Here is a 26,072-nt window from a genome sequence, read left to right on the forward strand (position 1 = left end):
GTGTAGATATTGTACGTCAGAGATTTTGGCAGTCCGTGGGTGAACTATTTTCTTGATTTCTTCATTGTTGACCTTTCCTAAATCTTAGGTGTAATTAATTCATCATTAGAAGTTATTGTTCGTGCCTTTACTATCTAGTTTGTAATTTATAACATATATCAACGATGGATTCTGAAGATGACACAAAGGATGATGTTGATTCTGGTAATGAGTCCAGTGGAGACGATGTCGACTTTGTCATGGACGAGACTCATAGTACAAGGGAAAGACAAACAGAACTCGAAGAATATCCATACGAAGTGTTATCAACAGAAGAAATTGTTCAACATATGGTTGATTGCATTAAAGAAGTTAACACAGTTGTTGAGGTCAGTATGTTAGTAGTAAACAATGGTCTGATCTAATGAGGTTACTAGTTCTTTGGTATACTTCTTTTGTCGTACGTATTACGAGTATTTAGTCTTTATCGTCTCACGTCTTATACCCTTGATAACCCTGTTTTAAAACCTATAAACAATTCAATAAACTAGTTTGGTACTTTTGAGGGCAATAAAAACTACTACAAATGTATATTAGGTATACAAAAAATATTATTGACTCATTCTGTTCGTGACTAAGAAAATATTATTGTTGAAGTTTTATAGAGTATTATGACTCTTTTATAAAGCCATAAATCAATTTAAATAATTGAAATAACATATTGTAACTTGTAAATTATTTTTGAATTCCTATTAGAATTAAATCACAAGTATATTTATGTATACAAATTAATTAATCTTTGATACCTACTCTTTAATGCTTAGTTCTTCTTTTGTAATATTTATTCTTATCTTAATACCTATTGTTTTTTTTAAATCTATGCATTTTCTCAATTCAAATAATAATTTTAATACTTGTTGTTTAGTTCAGTGATTCCAGAATTATTTCATTAAATTATCTATGATCAAGTACATATTGTCTCTTTTATATGGATAATGGAGGACAAAACACACTTGTTAATGGATTAAATATTACACACACCTTTTAGAATAGTATTGGAGCTGCAATAGATAGAACAGTTGACATGCAATTCTGTGTCCCCAGTTCAATCCTCAACAGATTAATCAGGTTGGCAGCACTGCTGGTGATTCCATGATAGTTTGGGCCACAATGGTCACAAATCTCTTCCATAAAAAAAGATCTATATTCTACTGATGGAGATGGAATTCTTTTAGAATATAAAATCTATCTTCATATATATATTTCTTCTGTGTGTCTATTTGGTCACTGAACTCCTCCTAAATGGTGGAAATAGATTTTGATGTTAATTTTTTTTATGTTCCAGTGAATTTGAGAATGATTTAGATTCTCAATTCATAATTAATATATAATTCGCTTGGCCATGTGCGTGTTAATGTACTCCTCCAAATGGCTGGACCGATATTTTAAATCTAAGGTGTGTGTACAGGACAACATGTATCAGGTCCGCCTAGTCTATTCATACAATGTTTACATATATAGTTTGATGTGTCACGATCCCACCCACACACTCACCCAGGGATTTACCATATCTCTCCAACTGTTTGTTGACAGAATGTCTGTCGGGTCAGCTAGTATAATATGAATAACATGAGGAATAAATAACTATAATGGGACAATTTAGGTAGATGAGTTTAAGGTTAAATGGGCTCATAGAAACTGTAGGGTGATATAAATAGAATGAGGTGATGATTTACTAATAGATACATTTTGTTATTTTTTAAAGTGATGAAAGTGAGGGTTCAATTCTGGGAATAAATACATAAATTAAACACAAAGCCACAGCCTGATAGTCCAACAAGATATGTTAAGATATAAAACAATAAATAAACACAAAAACTGAAACATTTATACAGCAGGTTTGCTGGTTTGAAAACCAATGCTGATCTTCCTTGGGCCATGACATGACTTCACAATAAATGTATTATTACATAAAGCGAAACTTTTTAGGAAGGAAATATGGATTGAAATAAAGTGATTACAATAATATGATGATGAAAATAAAATCATGAGTGATGCAAATTTCACCTTCTTTTTTAATTTATTTATGAAAAATAGAGATAAACAGGCAATGTGCAGATATAATCAGTCTGCCCTAAACATCCAAATAGTTAGTAGAGATAACAATTAAAATGTCAAAATCTAACCCGATATAATAACTGAGTATGATCATAGCACATCTAGTATTAAAATATCTAGTTGGTATGGTCTAGTAACACAGCTTTTTGTTACCCGCCACTTCTTCTGTGTTGACCTTTTATTTATAAAATATCCTGTGTGTTATTTTATTGCACAGAATGGAACATCAGCATTAGTAGAAATTAGCTGCCATTAACCGCACCCTGAAATTATTTAAAAACATCAAACAGCTCAACTTTATTGCTTAAAAACCTTAAGGTTGCACCGTTATTACAATTACAAATTAAACAGGTTGAATTGTAAATATCTTCAGGTGTCGATAACATTTGCTCAAATTGGTAAAAATTGGTCTTTGTGGGTGTTGCTGAAATTGTGACATGTAATATTATCACAGAATAAATTTAAATATCTTTCAGGAATCATGACACAGGTGAATTGATCCCCAAAATAGTTTTGCGAAAAGGTTTTTCAAATAATTATTTACTTATTTATTGTTGCTAATAAATAGTATTGACTACCTAAAAGGCAGGCAACAACGCAGCATTTATCACTTCCTATCCTACCTATACACTAGTTGGCCCTCCTAGTTAAATTTAAAAAATATTTTCACAGCTATTCGATCAACTAAATAGTGGTTCATTAAATATCTATACTAATTAATATTAGTTACTAATTAAAGCTGCAGTGTTTGTTTGTTTGTTTGAACGCGCTAATCTCTGGTACTACTGGCCCGATTTGAATGATTCTTTCAGTGTTGGGTAGTCCATTTATCGAGGAAGGCTATAGGCTATGTTTTTTTTTCAAAATTAGGGATCCGTAATAAAATTGCTATTTTGTAACACAAGGTGTAAAATCGAAAACCTATTTTTGCGTGCGCTGCAAAAACTATTGACAATAGAACAAAATGATGTACAGGCTATAATATAGGCAATATTTTATTACTTATAAAACTATTGCGTGAATTATACTTTATATGGCAAAACAACGTTTGCCGGGTCAGCTAGTGAAGAAATATATTAATTCAATTATTAAAAGTTTTGTGAGACATTATAAACTTATTTATTAATACGGCTTTACTCACATTTATTACATGGATACCAACTAGTTTAGGACCATTTTGAGAACCCACTACACTCACCCTGATGAAGGATCTCCGATTGGTCATAAACACGAATAGTCAGTACCCACACTGTAAAACGTGAGTAAAGCTGTATTAATAGATAAATACATTAATTTTATTATATTACCTTGGTTTGTTTGTCACTAAAATTTATTTTAAGATGTATTCAAATGCTGATGTAACATAAATTTAAAATTACCTTATGTTTACTTTAAATAGTTAGTACATTTGGTTGATGAATTCGAGTCACTTTTACTAATTCCAAGTTGTTTGAGCTTGCTCCAAGGATGTTGTATTTAATCCCTGATTTTTTTCTATTGGCGCACCATTTGTATATCCAATTTAATATAATTACTAAAAGAACTGCATATAATGCTACTCCAGTATATCTATATATAATTTCTTCTTCAAATTGTGAAAATATTTCTGCATTTTGCGACATTATTTCCTCTCTCTTGGTTAAATCAATGTTTGTAGTAAGGGGGATGACTCACTAATGATAGAATAACAGGTTGTCAGGTGAATGATGCAGTAACTTATTGCTTACATTAATAATTATTACTCAAATGCAAAATCGACATTGCAAAATAATCTAGGTTAAATTAAACTGGTATTTTGATGATTCTTTCAGATTTGTAGAAGATATGAATTATTATTTGCTGTTATAAGGCATTTATTTTCTCAAAATTATAGTTTCGAATTCTTTTTGATGTCATTTCTAGCAATACCACCGCTTCGGAAACAGTTGGCGCTCTGAGAGAGAAGGAGCAGTACAAGTAACTCTCCCATCATTCTTATTTTTGCGCTCTTTTGTTACCCGCCAGTTCTTCTGCATTGACATTATATTTATAAAATATCGCGTGTGTAAGCTATTATTAGCTGGATATGTGTCAAATTTCATTGACCGTTTTGTCGTGATTGAGTAACAAACATCAAAACAGCCGTTCACGTTTATAATATAACTAACTGTATATTTTTATTTTTGTATAGTCTGCGCAGTAGGAATATCTATAGGTACACATTATAATAAAATTGTAACGTAAGTCTGTAAATTGAATATTTTTTAGAAAGCAAAATTTATACATGTTCTTCTAAGTATGCAGATTAAATTGTTTATAGAAATTTCTGTGCACTCTAATTTCGCAAAACGGCTTCAATTTTTTTTACTTTTTTTTTAATTGGTCGCAGAAGTTAAATAATTGATATGATTCGCCGAAATCGGTTAATAAATTCCGATAGTCGAAGGTGACCTATACAACTTACTTGGAAACCTAAAAAATGTAACTGGTTAAGGTTTCAAATTAAACAGAACTTTTCATTCGGTTTTGATCTTCCTTTAAACTTAACGGTTTTTGGTTATTTAAGTTCATACAAACGATTTAAGTTTTCTTTAGTGTTAATTCCGCCAATATTTGTTTTTAAACAATTCAAAGTACTCAAGTCAGATGAGTCTCGTGCCAGATTTTGACGAGACAACACGTCCTGAGGATGTCTCGTGTAGAGGCGAAACACGTGTCGAATTGTTTAAAAACATATAATGGCGGAATTAACACTAAAGAAAACTTAAATCATTTGTATAATTATGGATTTCAGCAAAGTAACGCCTACTTGAATAAATTTTATTTAAGTTCAGTTACCGGTTAACAACGGTGTTTTCTATCATCACCGTGCCTTGAACATTTCAAAATGACATCGTTGATTGACATCACCACACAAAATTTCCTTTTTTGCCTTCATATGCATTAGCTCTCGGCCTGTAAATCTCAGAGGTACCAGTAGTAGGTAATTACAGAGAATTACGGTCCACAAATAGTGTAACATAAATACATTTATACATGTACCTATTGATAACTCAACTGACTCGTTTCTATATAGGTCATGTATGAGTCACCATATGATGAAATCTTAATTTTATTTTTTGTTTCTTTTAAATTCAATACGGTTCGTCATTACAAAATATACTCGTATATAGTAATGACGACCATTATTGAATATAACGATGTATATGCTTTTACAACAACATCCCAGAAAATGTTCAAAACAAAAGTATTACGTTATTCAAAAGAATTATTGTTAAAAAACGTTTGTGTGGTAAAGGTTACTGTAACATAAATGACTTTCTTAATGATACCACAGATTGGGAATGGAGTGACCGCCCTCAGGCTATTAAATAATAAGTTTAATTGTACAATATTACTTTCTAAACATATTTTTTCGATGAAAAAAAAGCCCGCTGGCAGATGATTCTATTCTCTAAGTCACAGTTATTAAAAAAAAACTTGATAATATATTGTAACTAATCAACCTTTGTCTGCAGATACCAGCAACAACGACTCGTATCCTTCTGAACCATTTCAAGTGGGACAAAGAGAAATTAATGGAACGTTTCTATGATGGAGACCAGGATCAACTATTTGCTGAAGCTAGAGTTATAAATCCATTTCGAAAACCAGTCACACAGAGGCCAAAGGTTGGTAATCTATTTACAGACAACTTTTCCTATTTCAAAATGGTACTTAATTATTTATTTTCTATCCTCTTTATTTCTAAAAAGTAAGTAATGATAATAAAGTAAAAATATCATCCATCATCCCCACCATCTGGATGTGTGGCGGTCCTCCACAGTGCGGTTTTCAAGGAGCTTTCTTCGACGTACTACAAAGCTGTGGAATGAGCTTCCTTGTGCGGTGTTTCAGAGACGATACGACATGGACACTTACAAAAAAAGCGCGTACACCTTCCTTAAAGGCCGGCTACGCTCCTGTGTTTCCTCTGGTGTTGCAAGAGAATGTAGCCGGCGGTGATCACTTAACACCAGGTGACCCGTACGCTCGTTTGTCCTCCTATTCCATAAAAAAAAATTGTAACTTGGAAAAGTTTTGTAAAACTCAAACTTGTTAATAATAAACTATTAAATTACAGTAGATCTTTTATACAAATGATTTAAGTTTTCTTTAGTGTTAATTACGCCAATATTTGTCTTTAAAACAATTCGACACGTGTTTCGCCTCTACACGAGGCATACTCAGGACGTGTTGTCTCGCCAAAATCTGGCACGAGACTCAGTCCCAATATTGGCGGAATTGACACTAAATAAAACTGAAATCATTTGTATAATTATGGATTTCCGCAAAGTAACGCCTACATCAATAATTTTTTTTTTAGTAGATGTCTTCATTTTTAATTTTTTCATATATTACAATAGCTAGGACCATTTATGTATGAATCCGTCTCATGTATGTTTCATTGAACTTTTTAAAGTTGTTTAGGCATCTTATTTCAATGACTGCTGTAGGGCCAACCGTACTCTTAAATATATGTATTGTACACTATATTAATATCGTGTAGGCATCAGGGGCATGCATATCATATAGGCAATTAGGCAGTACCGACCTCTTTATGAACCTAAATAAATATAGTGATAAAGTAAGCAATCTCCAGACTCAACTACGACTAGGTAGATCTACAGTGTCTACCTTGCTAGAATACTCTTTAATCTATAACACTAATAGAGTATGCTAAAATACTCATATTTACACAATTATCTTAGAAACCATGAAAAATTGTTAAGTGCTGCAAAAAGTACAAAAAAATACCTTTTTAAAAAATATAACTAACTCTTTTTGGAAGTCTGTACTCTTTATACCTTTGAAACCGGATATACTCTATTTGTTGGTTTCTAAGTTAGCAACCCTAGGCTGCAATTATGTACAATTATACCCATGTACACATTTTTTTTAAATAAATAATAAAAAATTATATCTTCATTAATTTGCTGTTATTATTTTTTTTGACCAAAGGGGTGAGACAAGATGTTAAGCTGATGGTAATTGATGCGCCCTCCCCATTACAATGCAGTGCCGCTCAGGAACCTTGAAATACCCAAAAAATTCTGAGCAGCACTACAACTGCGCTCTTCACCTTGAAACATTAGATGTTAAGTCTCATTTGCCCAGTAATTTCACTAGCTACGGCCCCTTCAGACCGAAACACAGTAATGATTACGCATTACTGCCTCACGGCAGAAATAGGCGCCGTTGTGGTACCCATAATCTAGCCGGCATTCTGTGTAAAGGAGCCTCCCACTGGTGAATAATTTAATTAATCTATATAATAATTATATTGAATTCCAGCTACCAAGAAGAATATCAACATCAGGGGCGGAAGAATGTGAAATTTGTTTTACTATTTTACCAACTGCGGTATGTATGGAATCTTTACTTTTTTATGGAATAATTCTTAGTGTCTCTTAAAAGTTCAAAATTAAAGTTAGCTTTTGGAATATGTAAACCGGCACATCTATGTGGAAACCGATTTTTTTTTTAAGTTTATTAATCTTTATAATGTATATAAGAGATTTCCACGTATATAATGTATAAAATTCCATCCGCAAGAGTTTTTTTTTTATTATGAACAGAACAACGTCTGTCGGGTCAGCTTATATTTGTATTCATTTGCCTAAGCGTGTTATTAGGAACAACATAAATTCGCATAGGTCTTTTAGGGTTCTGTAGGTAGGTCCTGCAGGGATGGGATCTCTATTACAATGGCTCCCCTGTCCGTCTGTCTGTATGCGAGCTGTATCTGGTAAGCCCATTAACGTACTATAAACAATTAGACTCACCATCGCCAAATAAAAGGTCGTAAAAAATGTACGAGCGGCGTTGTAAATTCGTATACATTAACTTATACATATAACATTAAAACATTCATTCAAATTGACACCTTATTTGGTGGCAGTAAAGTTCAAAGTGTATTGTATACATTTATAAGAAGCTCATTGATTATGGAGCGAAATGTGCGAAAGAGACGTCAGTCGTTTTTTCCAACATTATGTTGCGATCTTTTTTGTTAACAATTGAAATGTATTTGTTTAGCATAATTTTTCAAAACGTTATGTTAGTTACATAATTTTGTTAATTTAAGGGGCACTTACCTTAAATACGACACTCCATCCTTTTTAAATTTGGATATGCTATTATTTGAACAGTTTGTTTCAAAGCACTGTCGAAACACAACTAGACGAAAAGTCTAACGCAGAGTTTTGCTCCAGACAATTTTTGAGCGTGATCGTGAGTCTAGCTGTTTATTGTACGTCAATGCAAAGTGCTGTCGAAACACAACTGGACGAAAACTCTGCCTAATAGACGCATAGGCAGAGTTTTGCTCCAGACAATTTTTGAGCGTGATCGTGAGTCTAGCTGTTTATTGTACGTCAATGCAAAGCACTGTCGAAACACAACTGGACGAAAACTCTGCCTAATAGACGCATAGGCAGAGTTTTGCTCCAGACAATTTTTGAGCGTGATCGTGAGTCTAGCTGTTTATTGTACGTCAATGCAAAGTGCTGTCGAAACACAACTGGATGAAAACTCTGCCTAATAGACGCATAGGCAGAGTTTTGCTCCAGACAATTTTTGAGCGTGATCGTGAGTCTAGCTGTTTATTGTACGTCAATGCAAAGCGCTGTCGAAACACAACTAGATGAAAACTCTGCCTAATAGACGCATAGGCAGAGTTTTGCTACAGACAATTTTTGAGCGTGATCGTGAGTCTAGCTGTTTATTGTACGTCAATGCAAAGCGCTGTCGAAATACAACTAGATGAAAACTCTGCCTAATAGACGCATAGGCAGAGTTTTGCTACAGACAATTTTTGAGCGTGATCGTGAGTCTAGCTGTTTATTGTACGTCAATGCATAAACCACATTAATTAGCTAAAATTTTGACAAAGTGTGGTATTATAAATAATGCTGGTTTAACAACTTATATTTTCGGTTTTCCAAGACGGGAGTTCAAAATTTACAAAAAAAAAATGGACCTACGCCTCCCGGTGATAAGCAGAGGCGCCGCCGCCGACGCTCTTTTTAATGATGTTATTAATATTATTTTTTAAATGACAGAATTCTCAAGTTTCCGAATGGCACAGCATTCTAGTAGTACATATTACTTAAAACATCTTAATCGACAGAATTGATGTAATTTCATTTACCTACATTCATAATAAACAGGTAGGTCAAAATTCCCTTGAATATACTTTTCCCTATGTTACTGTTATCATTTTATTAGACACTGACAATACACCAATCTTTTTCGTGCAAATATAAACCTGTTTTTATGATTTTAAAAGAATTATCAGCAATGTGGGTCATGAATCGATTTTGTCGATGGTACTTCTTGATAGTAAAAATCGCTGTGTGCTTGAGACAGTACGACAGAAGTGAAATTTTCATCGAGGCTTATTAATTCGAAATGCAACTATCACATCATTTACAATGTTTATTATAATAATTATAATTGTGTATGAGGAAGCTCATGGTCGCTCAGAAGTGAATGGAGAGGGCTATGCTCGGAGTTTCCCTGCGAGATCGAATCAGAAATGAGGACATCCGTAGGAGAACTAAATTCATCGACATAGCCCATGGTAGCGAAAGTGAAGTGGCAGTGGGCAGGGCACATAGCTCGACGGACAGATGCCGTTGATTCGATGATGCCGGCCGTTGGGGCAGTAAAGTCCTCGAATGGCGACCACGTACCGGAAGACGCAGTATTGATAGGTCCCCCACAAGATGTTCCGATGATCTGGTTAAGAAGAATTAGGGCAGCGCTAGACTGATGATTATGGCGATCTTTGAGGGAAGTTTGCTCAGCAGTGGACGTCTTCCGGTTGAAATGATGAATGATGCAAAATGAATTGTGTATAAAATGGCTACTCTAAGTAAATTTCGCTGAGAATAATCATACACTCCCTTAGTATACTCAAGTGGATACCGTAACGAGTGTTACATCGCCGAGTGAGACGGCTCAATCTCATTCAATACCCACACAACATACAATGCTCAGCCCTAAAAAATATTTTAAATTGAGATTGTATTACGTGTATGATATTATTTTCTTTTTTTTTCTACAGATTATGACAGGCTTGGAATGTGGTCACCGATTCTGTACACAATGCTGGTGTGAATATTTGACAACAAAAATAATGGAGGAGGGCTTGGTATGTGACTTGACATAATTTTAATGAATATCTGTAAAATTTATTACCACACACATGCGGGTATTTATAAAACGAAATAAAATTTGTACTACACTGAAAATGCATATTTTTTTATACATTCAAGCCATTAAGTTGCTTGAAAATCCTTTACTATAATGGGGTGGGTACAATAAGTACTTAAAAAATATTTTCTAGCGTGCTCTCTATTTGTTTTGGTTTGATAGACTTTGATATATTGATTTTGTAACAGGAAGTGAAATTGCTAACTTAGGACTTGAAATAGCCTTCATGTAAAAATTGATATTTTGTTTCAATATTTATCTCTTTTATGTCCTTTTTAATGTTAATAATCATTTGAGACAAAGTGCGATTCCCATACTTGTGTGTAATAAGACCCTCGGCTTCGCATCATGCCTACTACACACACACAATTAAAGAAATAAATAAATTTTGTTTATTTCAAAGATTGCATATAATTTTTAGTTGTTGAGTCTTCCCAGTAAGTTGCCTGAGGACACTTGTATTGTATATCTCGCAACTTCCGTAGCGGATACATAATATTTGATAAACAATCCTATTAATATTATAAATGTGAAAGTTTGTATGTCTGGATGTATGTTTGTACTTCTTTAACGCAAAAAGTACTGAATGGATTTTGATGAAACTTTACAATAATATAGCTTACACACCAGAATAACACATAGGCTATTATTTATAAAACTATCGCGTGATTTATACTTTATATGGCAAAACAACGTTTGCCGGGTAAGCTAGTATAGAAATAAACAAAAATGATTAAACAAGTCTGAAAACTGTGTGTGTGTGTGTGTGTGTGTGTGCATGTGGGTTAGAGTCTGGATCTTTAATTGGGTTCCATCTATAGACTGCGTGTGCTTGTCATGTCAGTCTGATCAGAAGATTTTTCCACTTCATCATAAGCAAGACATATTAGCCAATGATTATTACAATTGTGTGAATCGATAAAGTTCTCCCCTTAGTGAGCAATGTACTGTTTGCAGGGTCAAACGATAGCGTGCGCGGCTCATGCGTGTGACATACTGGTCGATGACGCGACGGTGATGCGGCTGGTCCGTGATCCACGAGTCAAACTCAAATACCAGCATATCATCACCAACAGCTTCGTTGAGGTGTGTATACATCAACAATCGCTCATTGAGCCAGGAACACACTGTCAATTATATTTATCTACACCCATGCTTTAAATCCTCTGTTAAAGATTCTGAAACAGTTAGCTTATTGCCAACATTAAAACACCCAATGTCCTAATAACCATTACATCATCCAAACGAGTGTTGTAATGTTGTACTGAATTTCATAACAATACGCCTATGTTTTTTTTCGATCCCTTCATGCGCAAAGAGTTTCAATAGTCAGCCACATTATTATTGCTCGAAACGTGGTATCTGTATGAATTACAAAAAAAGAACATTTTCGTTTACGCACGTTCCACACTACCGGAACGTCGCGCGCCGTAAAAAAAGTAGGTTATTCGAATCCCCGCCATTTTTCTTGAAAAAATGATCAATTCAAGTTTTGACAGCACACCGCCGGATATTTTAAACGCTGCAAAAGAACATAATATTCAAGTGAATTTTAATAATTGCACTATACAAAATGTAAATTACTACTAAAAATAAATAATTCTATCATAAATACTTAGTTTATTTGTATATAATCAGTAATGGATGATATTAGGTTAGGACTAGCTGATTTAATGTTAGCAGTAAGCTAACTATTTCAGAATCTTTTAAAGGATTCATATAATGGGTGTAGATAAAGTCTTGTATGCAACTGTTGATTCGCCTCGTGTGATAAACCCACATTAGTGTTTTAATACCCCTTATTACACAACAGTTGCATAAATAACTATTATGCAGGTGCAATCTCTGTTTGAATAAAACACTTTTAAAGAATTAAAACGGGTGTAATTTAAACTGTTTTTAAGCGTAACACATTAGAGTTATGCGTAAAAGTTAAATTTTTATTGTTATTTTAATTACTCGACGTTTCAAAAATCTAATGTAAAAAAGTGTGTTAAGGCTGGGGACCGAGCCACCGGCCTTGAGGAACCGAGCGGAGCTAGGTTATCTCTCTCGCACAAGATCGCCATAGTTTTAATTCGGAATTAGAAGCCTTTTTTATTTATTACAAAAATAATATCATTTTCTTTACAAAAGTAACAAAGCTATGTTATGTTAAATAATATTGGTGTACAATTAATAATAATCATTTACAAATAATAATAATAAGTAATTTTCGATCAATTTTTATCTACATGGATTGAATGATTAGCATGGCTCCAACTCTAAAAGTATTTAGGTGACTTTTTTCGCACTGACTAGTTTAAAAATAAAAATGTAATGAAAAAATGAATTTTCTTCTCATATTCTCTAGATATGTAAGTTGTTGTTTCAACTATTTTATATTTTGGCGATTCCTTGGGATAGCAGCCTTAATCAAAGAAAAAACTATCTCTGTTCGACTTTTTAAACGGAGAGTTCGATGATGGCTCAGCCTGACCGTGGTTCGGACTTGGCTCTGTCGATAGAGGCGGCGAGGCTGCTCGCTGAGTCAGTATGCAGCTAAGAGCCAGGCCTCACTAGCGCGTCGCGTTGCGTCGTCGCAACGGACCAACGCATTGTATGCCCCATCTGCGTTACGGCGACGCACGATTTTGCAACGTAAGAGGGCGACACGCGCCGTCGCTGCGTAGCGTCTCAGTGTTATCAGTCTTCACTCAATAATGGATCGGTCGCATCGGAGTGCAATCCTCCCACTTCGTTTGTTGTCCGTCGATCCGTTGAAACATCGCAAGCGACGACGCAACGCATTAATGTGGCATGGCACAAAAAATCTATGAAAAACGACGCAGCGTTGACGACGCAACGCAACGCATCGCACTGGTGAGGCCTCGCTATAATGAGTGCGCTAATGTGAGCGTCTTATCATTGTAGTGTAATCGACTACTGCGCTGGTGTCCTTCTCCCGACTGCAGCAATGCTATCAAGGTGGCGTACGTGGAGGCGGCGCCGGTCACGTGCCGCTGTACGCACACCTTCTGCTTCGCGTGCGGCGAGAACTGGCACGACCCCGTGCGCTGCTGTCTCCTCAGGAAATGGATCAAGGTAAATACGTCTCTATCACTTTCATCGCTAGAGTTCCATCTACCATGTGCCCTGTGCTTCCCCGGGGCATAAAAAGAATACAGAAGTCCAAGGGGCTATTCACGCTATTTATAACCTAGGCCCTAAGGAATCATTGAGAGCAAAATTCAAATAAATTAACATCTTGACTGTTGCTTCTCAATATATTGTTGATAATGTAATGTATGTTCATAGGCACATAAGTGAATTTGCCAGAAACTGTCATAACCATAATGTTAACACCAGGAAATGACATAAGCTTATAATGCCTACTACTCGACTAAGTCGAGTTAGCAAGTCTTTTGTGGGGCGATGTATATGCTTTTACAACAGGATCCCAGAAAATGTTCAAAGCAAAAGTATTACGTTATTCAAAAGAATTGTTAAAAAACGTTTGTGTGGTAAAGGTTACTATAACATAAATGACTTTCTTAATGATACCACAGATTGGGAATGGAGCGACCGCCCTCAGGCTATTAAATAATAGGTTTAATTGTACAATGTTACTTTGTTACTTTGTAAATGTTACTTTAATTGTAAAACATATTTTTGATAAAATAAAAGTCCCTGAGTTTGTTGCTCCCATTCTTCTCAGGCCTGAGGCATTCATTTTGGAATGGGTGGTAGTTTTTTGACTCTCAATAAGTGATTTCACATCCTATTTTGAATAAAATTATTTGAATTTGAATTCAAGGGTGTCGTAATAGGCGACTCAGGGCATTTACCAGGCTTCTTTGCACAGGATGCCACAGCGCCTTTTTCTGCCGTGAAGTAGTAATGTGTAAGCATTATTGTGTTTCGGGCTAAAAGGCGCCATAGCTAGTGAAGTCACTGAGCAAATGAGACTTAACATTGTGTCTCAAGGTTACGAGGGCAATTATTGTAGTGCCGCTCAGAATTTTTAGTTTTTTCAAGAATCCTGAGTGACATTGCATTGTACTGGGTCAAGAATGCTGTTTTCGGCACTGCATTGTAATTGGCAGGGCGGATCAATTACCATCAGCTCAACGTCCTGCTCGTCTCGTGACTTATTGTCATGAAAAAAATGGACAAAATTGACTCATGACCCACTTTGATGATAAATCATTTAAAATTATAAAAACAGGTATATATTTTCACGAAAAAGATTGTATGACAATAGGTGGACTGTGAATGTCTAATAAAATGATAACAGTTACTTAGTTCTAGCAAATTTCGATGTACTTGTTTATTATGACTGTTGGAAAATGACATTAAGGTAAGTCACGGTTCAATTTTGTCTATAGCACAACATGTTTTTTTCCAAGCCGGAGCTCTGTGTACTGTTTTACATAAAAATTTGTTTAAGTAGTTAAAAAGAGTCTATCTAGCCTGTTTAAGGCGAGTATCAAACATTAAGTAATGTGTTATAAATTCAATTTGAATTTAAAAGGAATCAGTCAAACGATTGTAAATTTTACGTCATAAGTAATTATAAAATGCTTAGAAAAATTATATGTCTAGGAAGAGCCTCTTGCTGTTAGACAACCGATAAAAACAGGCCAGTTTTAATACTTTAGTGTGCGTGACAAGCTACGTCTTACACACCCGATTTACGTGGCTTGAAGTAATGTTTGAACGAGCGTGCACGCCATAGATCCTAGACTATATATAGATATATTGGATGCAGCACCTTACAAACTAATCTATATATATATATATAAGAGACTAGCTGACCCGACAGACGTTGTTCTGCATATATTAAATAAAAAAATGTTTTTTTATGAATTTGTCAATAATATATCATAACATCAAGAATTACTTCGTAAAATATGCACCCTGCTGTCGTAATGAAATTGTTCCACAGCAGAACTGTCAAACCGTGCGTCAATAAATTCTCTAATAGAAATTATGTATGGACACATCAAAGGAAAAACAAATTTGTTTGTTTTTATTTAATTCCGAGCAGTTTCATGTTTATTCAAACCTTTTAAACCTTTATATATATATATATATATATATATATATATATATATAAGAGATTTCCACGTATATAGTCACTCATCACGATATCTCTGGAACCATTAGAGCTAAAGACTTGAAATTTGGTAGGAATATTCTTGTCACCGAGTAGAGGTCAGCTAAGAACGGATTTTACAAAATTCCATCCGCAAGAGTTTTTTTTATTATGAACAGAACAACGTCTGTCGGGTCAGCCAGTTTCTTATATATATATAATACATTGTGACTATATATATATAGTATGTATATACTATTGAAAAGAGTGGTATATAAAGATAGTATTTTATTATTGTGAATATATATATATATTCACAATGTACAACATTACATTACAACATATATATATATGATTGAAATCAGTGGCCGTTGAGTTTCTTGTACGCTCCTCTCACGAGCTCAACTTTTTCCGAACATGTAGATTCAGTAATTTAAGAGAAATTGTGCCGATGCAAAACCTCTTCGTTTAAGTCTAATTGAATAAAGGTTACTTTACTTTGGACCCATCTTTAAATGATAATTTCCATTGCAGAAGTGTGACGACGATTCAGAGACTTCCAACTGGATTGCCGCCAACACGAAGGAGTGTCCGAAGTGTAACGTGACCATAGAGAAAGATGGTGGCTGTAACCACATGGTGTGCAAGAACCAGAACTGCAAGGCGGACTTCTGTTGGGTATGCCTCGGGCCCTGGGAACCCCATGGCAGTAGCTGGTATAACTGTAATAGGTAAGTGGGAGGCGTCTTAGCACAGGATGCTGGCAAGTAGAGTAGTGTGTAAGCAATATATCGATACATCAGTTAACAAGGTTGAAATTCAGTAAGTTTGAGATAATATATGAAATTATTTCATAAACGATCACACACCATCACCAAAGAGACGCAAGTCGGTAAGTGAATGCGGTTTAATTGTTACTTCTAATATTTCATCATAAGTCTAGGATATTTTCGTTTCATACAGTCGAGTTTTATGAATTTTGTTTGAGAACCCTTTATGGTGGTATGTTAAATGTGTGGCTTTCATATTTTCCAGTCAACACTCTGTTAATATCACTAAGTCGGTTTTAAGTTCTCTTAATATGTATCATTAACTCAGTATTTTTTTCATAATAAAATTGAAACAGTAAAGTTTTTTTTTATGAAATAGAAGGACAAACGAGCTTACGGGTCACCTGGTATTAAGTGATCACCGCCGCCCACATTATCTTGCAACACCAGAGGAATCACAAGAGTGTTGCCTGCCTTTAAGGAAGGTGTACGCGCTTTTTGTGAAGGTACCCATGTCGTATCGTCCCGGAAACACCGCACAAGGAAGCTCATTCCACAGCTTTGTAGTACGTGGAAGAAAGCTCATTGAAAACCGCACTGTGGAGGACCGCCACACATCCAGATGGTGAGGATGATATCCTAACTAGCTTGTGGTTTATAATGAGTAGCACTTGACCAACTTTAACTTTCATCCATCATTCTCCAATGATCTCCACCACGATCGGTCCTGCGCTGCCCTCATCCTATATATTCCGGCGATCTTGACCAGATTGTCGGTCCATCTTGTGGGTCTACCAACACTGAGTCTTCCGGTACGTGGTCATCTGTCCATCGAACTATGTGCCCTGCCCACTGCCACTTCAGTTTCGCAATCATTTGGGCTGTCTGTGACTTTGGTTCTGCTACGGTTCTCCTCATTTTCTTATATCTACTTTAACATTATTGTTGATAAAATATACAATATTTTCAGATACGACGAAGACGAAGCCAAGGCGGCTCGCGACGCCCAGGAGCGGTCCCGGGCCGCCCTGCAGCGGTATCTGTTCTACTGTAACCGTTACATGAATCACATGCAGTCCCTGCGCTTCGAGTCCAAGCTGTACGCATCCGTCAAGGAGAAGATGGAGGAGATGCAGCAGCACAACATGAGCTGGATCGAGGTGAGTGCACAATATACTACCAGTATCACTAAGAAAAACAAACAAACAAAGAAAAACATTTATAACACAAAACACTTTGCTTTATGCATATGCTTTCAATTTTTGGCTTAGTACTTTTTCCTCTATGCACATAAAATTCCACCACAATAATTATAACTTAAAGTTGAAGCCAGAATAAGCCTTACACTCTCCCCTAAAACTACAACTACAATGTTATGTTTATGTAATAGTATTTTTAGATTTAGAAATATCACATATGTTTAGTATAGGAATGCTATAATTTAAGTACATTTAATATAGTGAAAATGCTCTTTGTTTGAGGCTCTTTCACGCCTAAACCACTGATTGTATCGACATGAAACTACCACCAACTACCACGAAATTTATCCTAGATGGTTTATGGATAGTAATTTTTCGAATTCCAACGTTCCTTCATTAATTTATTACCTTTTAAAAAGCCAGCGAAGCGGGGGGGAACGGCTAGTATCATTATGTTTGTTAAATTCTTAGTGCATAGTTGAACAAATTGTATTTAGTTAAGTAATAAATAAATAAATCTGTTCTGTAGGTCCAATTCTTGAAGAAGGCAGTGGACATCCTGTGCCAGTGCCGACAAACGCTCATGTACACCTACGTGTTTGCGTACTACCTGCGGAAGAACAACCAGTCGGTGATATTCGAGGACAACCAACGTGACCTGGAGTCCGCCACTGAGACCCTCTCCGAATACCTGGAGAGGGACATCACCAGCGAGAACTTGGCTGACATCAAGCAGAAGGTCCAGGATAAGTACAGGTGAGCTAGATAATGCCGGCTCTCTTGTGATACCACTGTGCTGGAAGAAACTTCACTTCACACATTTGGACAGTAATTATAATTATACAAATGATTTAAGTTTTCTTTAGTATTAATTCCGCCAATATTTGTCTTTAAAACAATTCGACACGTGTTTCGCCTCTACACGAGGTATCCTCAGGACGTGTTGTCTCGTCAAAATCTGGCACGAGACTCGAGTAATTATAATGCAACGTAACTTGTGATGAAAAAGTTTTCTGTCTACATTGGTGCTATGTAACAAACTTCTACCATTTCACTTACTACCAGTGGGATCCTCCCACTGGTAGTAAGTGGAACTTTGCAGAGGAAGCCGGCTAGATTATGGGTACCACAACGGCGCATTTTTCTGACGTGAAGAAGTAATGTGTAAGCATTAGTGTGTTTCGGTCTGAAGTCTTAAGTCTCAAGGTGACGATAGCAATTGTAGTGCCTCTCAGAATTTTTGGATTTTTCAAGAATCCTGAGCGGCGCTGCATTGTAATGGGTAGGGCGTATCAATTACCATCAGCTGAACGCCCTGCTCGTCTCCTCCCTTATTTTCATAAAAAAAAAACAGTCCACGTTTTATTCGTCGGTTATTCGAACGAACACGGGGCGTATATTATGCCCAAAATGCGCGCCAACCTGAACCAGTTATAACTGGTTCAGTTCATGATACAGCTAAGGACCCCATTCTCTTCGTGCTCTCATCAGACATTCGTTATGTACACGCCGGGAACTGATGCGTGTATGTACATGTTCGGTTCACACTGATGAAATGCTTGCATTGCCGTTTATCAGTCTGTATTTTATATATTACGCTCACAGACCCAAAACGCCCATTGACTATAACATACACATTCCGAAATTTGTGTTATTTCTTTTATGAAGATTCTTATCAAATCTGCTCAAGTACTAGTAAGCTTATAATAAGTTTTGTAATAAATATAAATGACAATGTATAAAATATTTTAAAACTAATTAATTCAGTATTTATCTTAAATCTAAGACATGTAAAAGTGCTACTTTTTAGGCCTATTTGCAGAATTAAACATTTGAATTTCGAATACTTTCAGATATTGCGACAGCAGACGCAAAGTTCTACTGGAGCACGTCCACGAAGGTTACGAAAAGGATTGCTGGGACTATACAGAGTAATTCCTCTATTTCTATCCCTCTCACAACTCTAACACACTCTCATTGCGTCTCACTTACGCACTTCGCGGAATATTTGAAGATCATACACACACTAGCTACTTATAAAGACACAGATAGGATTTGTCTACGATTAAGATAAATTTATTTAATGCTCTTTACAAATTACTCCCAATTCATAGGAATGAATTGGCCTAAGAACCGATTGATCTAAAGGATATAAATTCAGCCATTGATCAATTGTTGTAGTATTTTCTTTTAATTTTATTACTAAAAATAGCAAATTTTATTAAAATATATAATTAAATCGCATAGATTGTGTTGCATGGGAAAATAATAATATTATCGTGTTTTTTTTTCAACTCTCAATAGAGAGTTTTTTCTCATTAATAAATGAGAAAAAAAAATCCCCCTTTCCACTGCCAACTGTCACTACGTAATTAACATAACCTAACTTTTTTGGATTCAGCGAACAATAATTTTAATAACCATATTCTAGAAGTAACTCAAGTCAACTTGTTTTTATTTTGCCCATTGGCGTTGGCCGGACATTTGAGAAACTGATTAGGTCCGGATTAATTTGATCTATATTATTATGTCCTGAGACTATATTTTTCTGTAACAGTCTGGTTGATACTGTGTGTACATAGTTAATATTTATGTTTAATTTTATTATTATTTTTACCCATTTACGTCTTATGAATCTAAATTCATACCTATAATAAAATTATGGGATTCTTTTATCGAAATTCTACGTTTTCATTTCGTTGTTACCATTTTCGAAATCCTCAAGTCTGTGGATGTGTTTTAATAGTTATTTATGCAACTGTTGTGTAGAGGAATTAAAACACGAATGTGGGTTTATGATCATAGTATCACATGAGCGTTTTAATACCTAATTATCAACAGTTGCATGCAAGACTTTATCTACACCCATAATATGAATCCCCTATAAAAGATTCTGAAACACTAAGCTTATTGCCAACAATAAAACACCCAATATCCTAATAACCATTACATCATCCAAACGAGTGTTGTAAAGTTGTACTGAATTTCATTACAACACTCGTTTGGATGATTTAATGGTTATTAGGACTGGCTTATTTAATGTTAGCAGTAAGCTAACTGTTTTAGAATCATAGAGGATCATCTCATAGAGGATTTAAAGCATGGGTGTAGATAAAAATATAAACATGACAAAAAAAATTAGTTCTTCGCCAAACTGTAAAGCGTAATTAGTTTAGTACATCTGTGATCTTTGCTGGCGAAAAGGATCATTCATTGTATTTTAGTTTTTTTTAGTTTGTTAATATAAGTAAGGATATTTTTATAAAGTCAGATCTCCATTACTAAAACATTATGATAATTCACGTTGATTTTGTCTATCATAAATAGATTTTTTTTATTGTAATTGTTTTGTATGTCGTTATATTTGTAAAAATCATACGCAAACAATTGTATACTAGCAGCTTGAGATGTGATTTTTGCTCACATCGTAATATTTTATACTTAGATCATTTATATTTCTAGACAGACTATAACAGCTGTGAAATCGTCGAAAAAAATGTGTTTAGAATCATTATTTTTAGCAATTCACGCACACTAACACAAAGTGTCATACAAATCGTGAGTGTAAGACGTAGCTTGTCACGCACACTAAAGTATTAAAACGGGCATGTTTTTATCGGTTGTCTAACAGCAAGAGACTGTCTAGACGTATTAATTATCTAAGATTTTGTATTTTGTTCGATCAATATTAGTGTTGCTCATAGATTTAGACTTGTCGGATAAATTGTTGGCCATACATGGACGGATATGTAAAAATGTATTTATATTTTAAATGATTCATCATGTTTGAGGATAAAATGAAGTTAAAAGCGACGCATTGTTGATGCAATGGAGTGGTAAAAGTTGAACCAATGGTAGGAGTGTTTAATAAATACATACTACGGGGCAAGTTACTGCTGTATGTTTAAAGGCCGCGAAGTACGGAGTGCACTCCTTTGAGCAAATTTTGTTAAGGACTACAGTGCGGGTTAAAATAAATTTGAATCTTTCTGTGCATGGCGTGAAGTTATATATAAAAAATCAAACTACCGTCGATTACATAATATATAAATGCATGACGTGTTGTATTATAAAGACTTGTGTTGCTAACAATGTGTCAGTATTCATAGATGTATTAGATTACATTGTATAAATATATATATATATATATATTAGTAAAAAAATTCTCGTCGTCAAAATAGTGTTGTAAGTGATATTTTTGTTTATGAAATCTTAAAACGAATTTTTAAACGACAACGTGGCATACTACGTGGATCTACAATATTTTTTATCGGAACGCATATGTTAATTTTTTAAATAAATTATCAGATTCTACCTAGAAATAGGATTGTTCTTCTGTGATTATTATTCATTTTTGGCCTCAAAGGCCCTACATAAATTCTATGCAGTTGATAGCTTAGTATGTATAAATTGTCTAAATATCATAACATTTTTGCAATGTTGTAAAAATTCGTTTCAATCTTAGTGTAGAAGTGTAATTTTAACCGTAAGTCTTTCGTAGTACGTCAGATGTACAATATGTCGCTTAATCTGCTCCGGTCGTGGAGCGGAGAATGTCGGTCATTGACCTATTACAGTCTGTCCTTTTCGCACGCGTACCTGTCCTTTTAGGAAGTGAAAGGAAAGTCGTTGTGACGTCAGGTCTGATATTATAGATCTCTGCTTTCCAAACGACATCTACATATCTTAATGTGCGCATAAGAGAGCACTGCCAATTATAACAGATATTTAATGCGTTTACATAGTGGACGCGGAGTGGTGTGAAATATTTATCCTCAATATCAATGCTGAACTAAAGGAATTTTATTACGTGGTGTAAAGCCACAGAATAAAAATAAATACGCAACATCTCAAAATAACAAAAATAAAAAAAAACAACATATAGTTAATTTTGATTGCGTGTTTGATTGACTTTGAAAAGTTTTTTTGGAATGTATTCTTTTTGTTCCGCATTGATATAGACTCGGTATAAACAGTTTATAGCCTCGCAAATTCGTGTCGTATAAGTTAGAACATATTATCATCCCTTCCCCCGGATCGCCCGCTATGGGTGTGTCGCGGACGAATCTGCCAGGCTTAAGTGAATGTCTAAGAATACGGATGGGTTTACGCGTTGTACATAATATAGGAGCTGTATAATAAATATTTATATGAATAATATTCACGACTCTAATGTATGAGCATCTTGTATGTATGGCTGAGAACATTTGTCGGAAGGTGGAAATAAAAATAGTAACATCGATGAGGGGTTTTTTATTTTTTATTACCAATTCCAATAGAGAGGTTTCAAACGATACAGTCGTCTGGTGGATTTTTGATCAGCTGATCAAAATCTATTTAATTTAGTTTTCACTTGTGAAATGTTTCTTTCTCTGTGGCATATTATATGGTATTGTCGTTGGCGTATCTAAGGAATGGTGCTTGAAAGTAAGTTTGCCCATTAAGTATAAAATGAAACTAAACAAGTTTCTTCTATTACAATAATATTTAAATAAATGCCGTTGAGGAGAAAATAAATTAACTAATCAAGAAAGTACTTCTTGGGTAAGAAAAGTTGCAGCTTTGGTAAGAAAATTGTTGCTTCTTTTTTCGGGACATATCGTCCCCGTCCTCGCAAAAAAGTCGTCCTTCATTACGACAACTCGTAGTCGCACTATTGTGTTTTGTAGGTACTCTTTCCTTTATTTACGCAAGGGATTTCAATTTTTACCGATGGACATTCAGACGTACGTATATAGAAATACGACATAAATTGCCATGCTTTATAATGATGCCGTGGTATCGACAGGGATTCATTCCTCAGTATTGAAAGACGCGCCACGGACCTCGCGACATACCGCGCGGTGTGGCGGGGGGTAAACATTTTAAAACTGAGGCACATCAACACACGATCAAACACAACTGAAGACAAAACGTGTATCGGGAAGCAAGAGTTGCCGAGGCATGTGTGGCGGTCCGACACAGTGCGGTTTTCAAGGAGCTTTCTTCCTCGTACTACAAAGCTGTGGAATGAGCTTCCTTGTGCGGTCTTTCCGGGGCGATACGACATGGATACCTTTAAAAAAAGCGCGTACACCTTCCTTAAAAACCGGCAACGCTCTTGTGATTCCTCTGGTGTTGCAAGAGAATGTGGGCGGCTGTGATCACTAAACACCAGGTGACCCGTACGCTCGTTTGTCCTCCTAATCCATAAAAAAAAGGCATGCTTTGCCGTGCCGCGGCACGCCGTGACATGCCCTGGCAAAACGCTGGAATCCCGCGGTATATCAGCGGCTAGAGTGCGCTGACTGTCGCGGACGGTAAAATCCTTTGTCATCCCCTCCCGGTCTGTCAAAAAGGGAAATAGTAAAGTCTGATCTTAAAGTGAAGTTGATCGGTTGATGTGTGCACACGCATTCTTGGGCACATCTCGGGCGTTGACTTCTGACTAAACAGACTGCCCGTTTTAGTGGGTACGAGGCCTAAAGGAGCGCGTACACAATCCTGCGTGTAAGAATTCGGTCTTTAATCTAAGCAGCGCCAATATTAGGTAGGTACGTAAATGATTCCTCGGAACCCCTTTATCTTCAACTCTTCGATTATCAATGATCTTAATTTGAGTAATAAACCCTGGCTTCCGTTATGTGGTGGTGGTACCAATACTGGTTAAAACCAAGTCATTAGCGATCATATTTTTTTGGGATTTACTATCTAGCGCTTGTCAGCTGATCTCGCCTAGACTCGCTTAGACGAAAGGCGATATGGGTAATAGTGATTTTGGATACATTAAAAGGGAATTAATTGGTTTTGAAACTTAAGGGTAATTAATTCTTAAATATAGTGAGACCCAAATATAGCGACAAAAGCAGGCAATGCACTCTATGTTTCAATTATAAAAATAAGAGGAAGTTAACTGTACATAGTTCATATAGAGAGAATTCATTGGTAATTGGTAAATACATAAAAATAAAAGTTGTTTCGATGTAATTAATCATAGTCTGTTTTCGTAGGGACGCTTTAGCACCGTCTCCTACAAGACCTAGTGTGGCCTAAGGATTTATTGGTGAGTTTTTGAACTTTTTTAGAGAAACGCGGTAAAACACACAGTAGGTACTATATTCAACAATATTCCTGAAGGCCTAAACGGTTGATATCACAAATTGCACGGGTTCCCGTTCGTAGCACTACTGCGCACGGTAGGTACATCGTTGCGCTAAGGTAGTTGGTATTGAAACTGTGGTGAAACTATAGATACACAGATTACCAGTGGGAGGCTCCTTTGCACAGAATGCCGGCTAGATTATGGGTACCACAACGGCGCCTATTTCTGCCGTGAAGCAGTAATGTGTAAGTATTACTGTGTTTCGGTCTGAAGGGCGCCGTAGCTAGTGAAATTACTGGACAAATGAGACTTAACATCTTATGTCTCAAGCTGACGAGCGCAGTTGTAGTGCCGCTCAGAATTTTTGGGGTTTTTCAAGAAACCTGAGCGGCACTGCATTGTAATGGGCAGGGCGCATCAAGTACCATCAGCTGAATGGCCTGCTCGTCTCGTCCCTTATTTTCATTAAAAAAAACCAATATACGGCCCCCGTGCGAGTGAAATTTAAAACTTATTACCTCTAAGAGAGTAAATAGATATTTTTCTATTTTAACGGTAGCAGTATGAAACTTCAAATAAGTACAACAACCTATTATAAGTATTTATCGGCGTGTCTTGCCAATGCCTTGTCTTGGATAAAGTTCGGAAGAAACGACCTCACAGTGGCCTTCTTTAAGCACGTTTACGCCTCGTTGCACACCGCGAAGCGAACGATCAGCTAATACTGCGTCCGTACTGTATGACGTCACACGTGGAATTACTGGGTGACTCTCGTTTAGCACCAACTTTGCACCTTCCGATTCCGAGATTCCGAGGAAAACGTTTTCATCGACGCCGAGACAGCTGTTGAGGCTTTTCCAAAGGTCCTCGAAGAAATCTCAAGGACAAATAGGCAAAGTGCCTTTCTTAGTGGGTCCATCGGATGCCGCAGCATACTGACGGAAATAAAACACTATTTTGGAAAAGATATAATAAAACTAATAGTTTGACTCACGCAGCAACGCTATCAAAAAAAAAATGACTAAATATTTTACATTTTACAATATTTACCACAAGATGTTCCAACATAATATAATAAAGTCTTTAAGTCATTTACACAATCGTATGTAAATATTAACACCAATTTCAAATTTTTTGAATTTCCAAGATATTGGAATTTATTTCTTCATTTCAAGATTCATTCTCGAAAAACATTGGGATCATTATAGATTTCTGCAAAATAACACCTAATTCAATAAATTTACAACAAAGAGTAACTACTTACAGGCCAGAGATATTTTGTGTTTGAGAGAGTCTTTGAAAATGATAAAAAGTGAAAAAAAAAATAGTACCTTAGATCGTCCGTCATTTATTTTTCCTTTAAGATTTGTTATATTCTCTTCCTTTTCCAATGGTTTCGTTCTACTATTATTTTATAAATATATATACTAGTATGTCTATATATAATGTTAATTTAAATTTCAGGAACTGTTGGATAGGTCAAGGAACTTTGTTTATAAATTGTCAAGTGCTTAAAGACTACTTCATAACACATGTGATAACAATACGCGTACCGATATCTACCTACTCAATAATATGATTAATATTGTAGTCTCTAAAACTGTACAGAT

At 35.6% G+C, this 26,072-nt stretch overlaps 1 protein-coding gene across 2 annotated transcripts; it reads left to right on the forward strand.

Annotated features, from left to right (window-relative positions):
- On the forward strand, positions 1-26,072 carry LOC126973176 (E3 ubiquitin-protein ligase ariadne-1). Of its 2 annotated transcripts, XM_050820387.1 has the most exons (12): positions 1-368; positions 5,595-5,747; positions 7,411-7,479; positions 10,187-10,273; positions 11,293-11,421; positions 13,249-13,419; positions 15,947-16,143; positions 17,153-17,342; positions 17,911-18,137; positions 19,235-19,312; positions 24,371-24,423; positions 25,927-26,072. In XM_050820387.1, the coding sequence occupies exons 1-11, from the start codon at positions 165-167 to the stop codon at positions 24,411-24,413; spliced, it is 1,548 nt and encodes a 515-aa protein (XP_050676344.1). In that variant the 5' UTR covers positions 1-164; the 3' UTR covers positions 24,414-24,423; positions 25,927-26,072. The 2 variants fall into 2 exon arrangements, with proteins under 2 accessions (XP_050676344.1, XP_050676345.1); XM_050820388.1 differs by lacking the exons at positions 24,371-24,423; positions 25,927-26,072 and having other exon boundaries at positions 3-368; positions 19,235-22,623.

This window comes from Leptidea sinapis, chromosome 28 (assembly GCF_905404315.1).
Source record: "Leptidea sinapis chromosome 28, ilLepSina1.1, whole genome shotgun sequence".
In the NCBI taxonomy this organism is placed as follows: domain Eukaryota; kingdom Metazoa; phylum Arthropoda; class Insecta; order Lepidoptera; family Pieridae; genus Leptidea; species Leptidea sinapis.

Coding starts and splice junctions, on each gene's coding strand:
- LOC126973176 (XM_050820387.1), top strand. CDS start 165: ATGGATTCTGAAGATGACACAAAGGATGATGTTGATTCTGGTAATGAG. Junction 11,422..13,248: donor TCACCAACAGCTTCGTTGAG/GTGTGTATACAT, acceptor TTATCATTGTAG/TGTAATCGACTACTGCGCTG. Junction 16,144..17,152: donor AGCTGGTATAACTGTAATAG/GTAAGTGGGAGG, acceptor CAATATTTTCAG/ATACGACGAAGACGAAGCCA.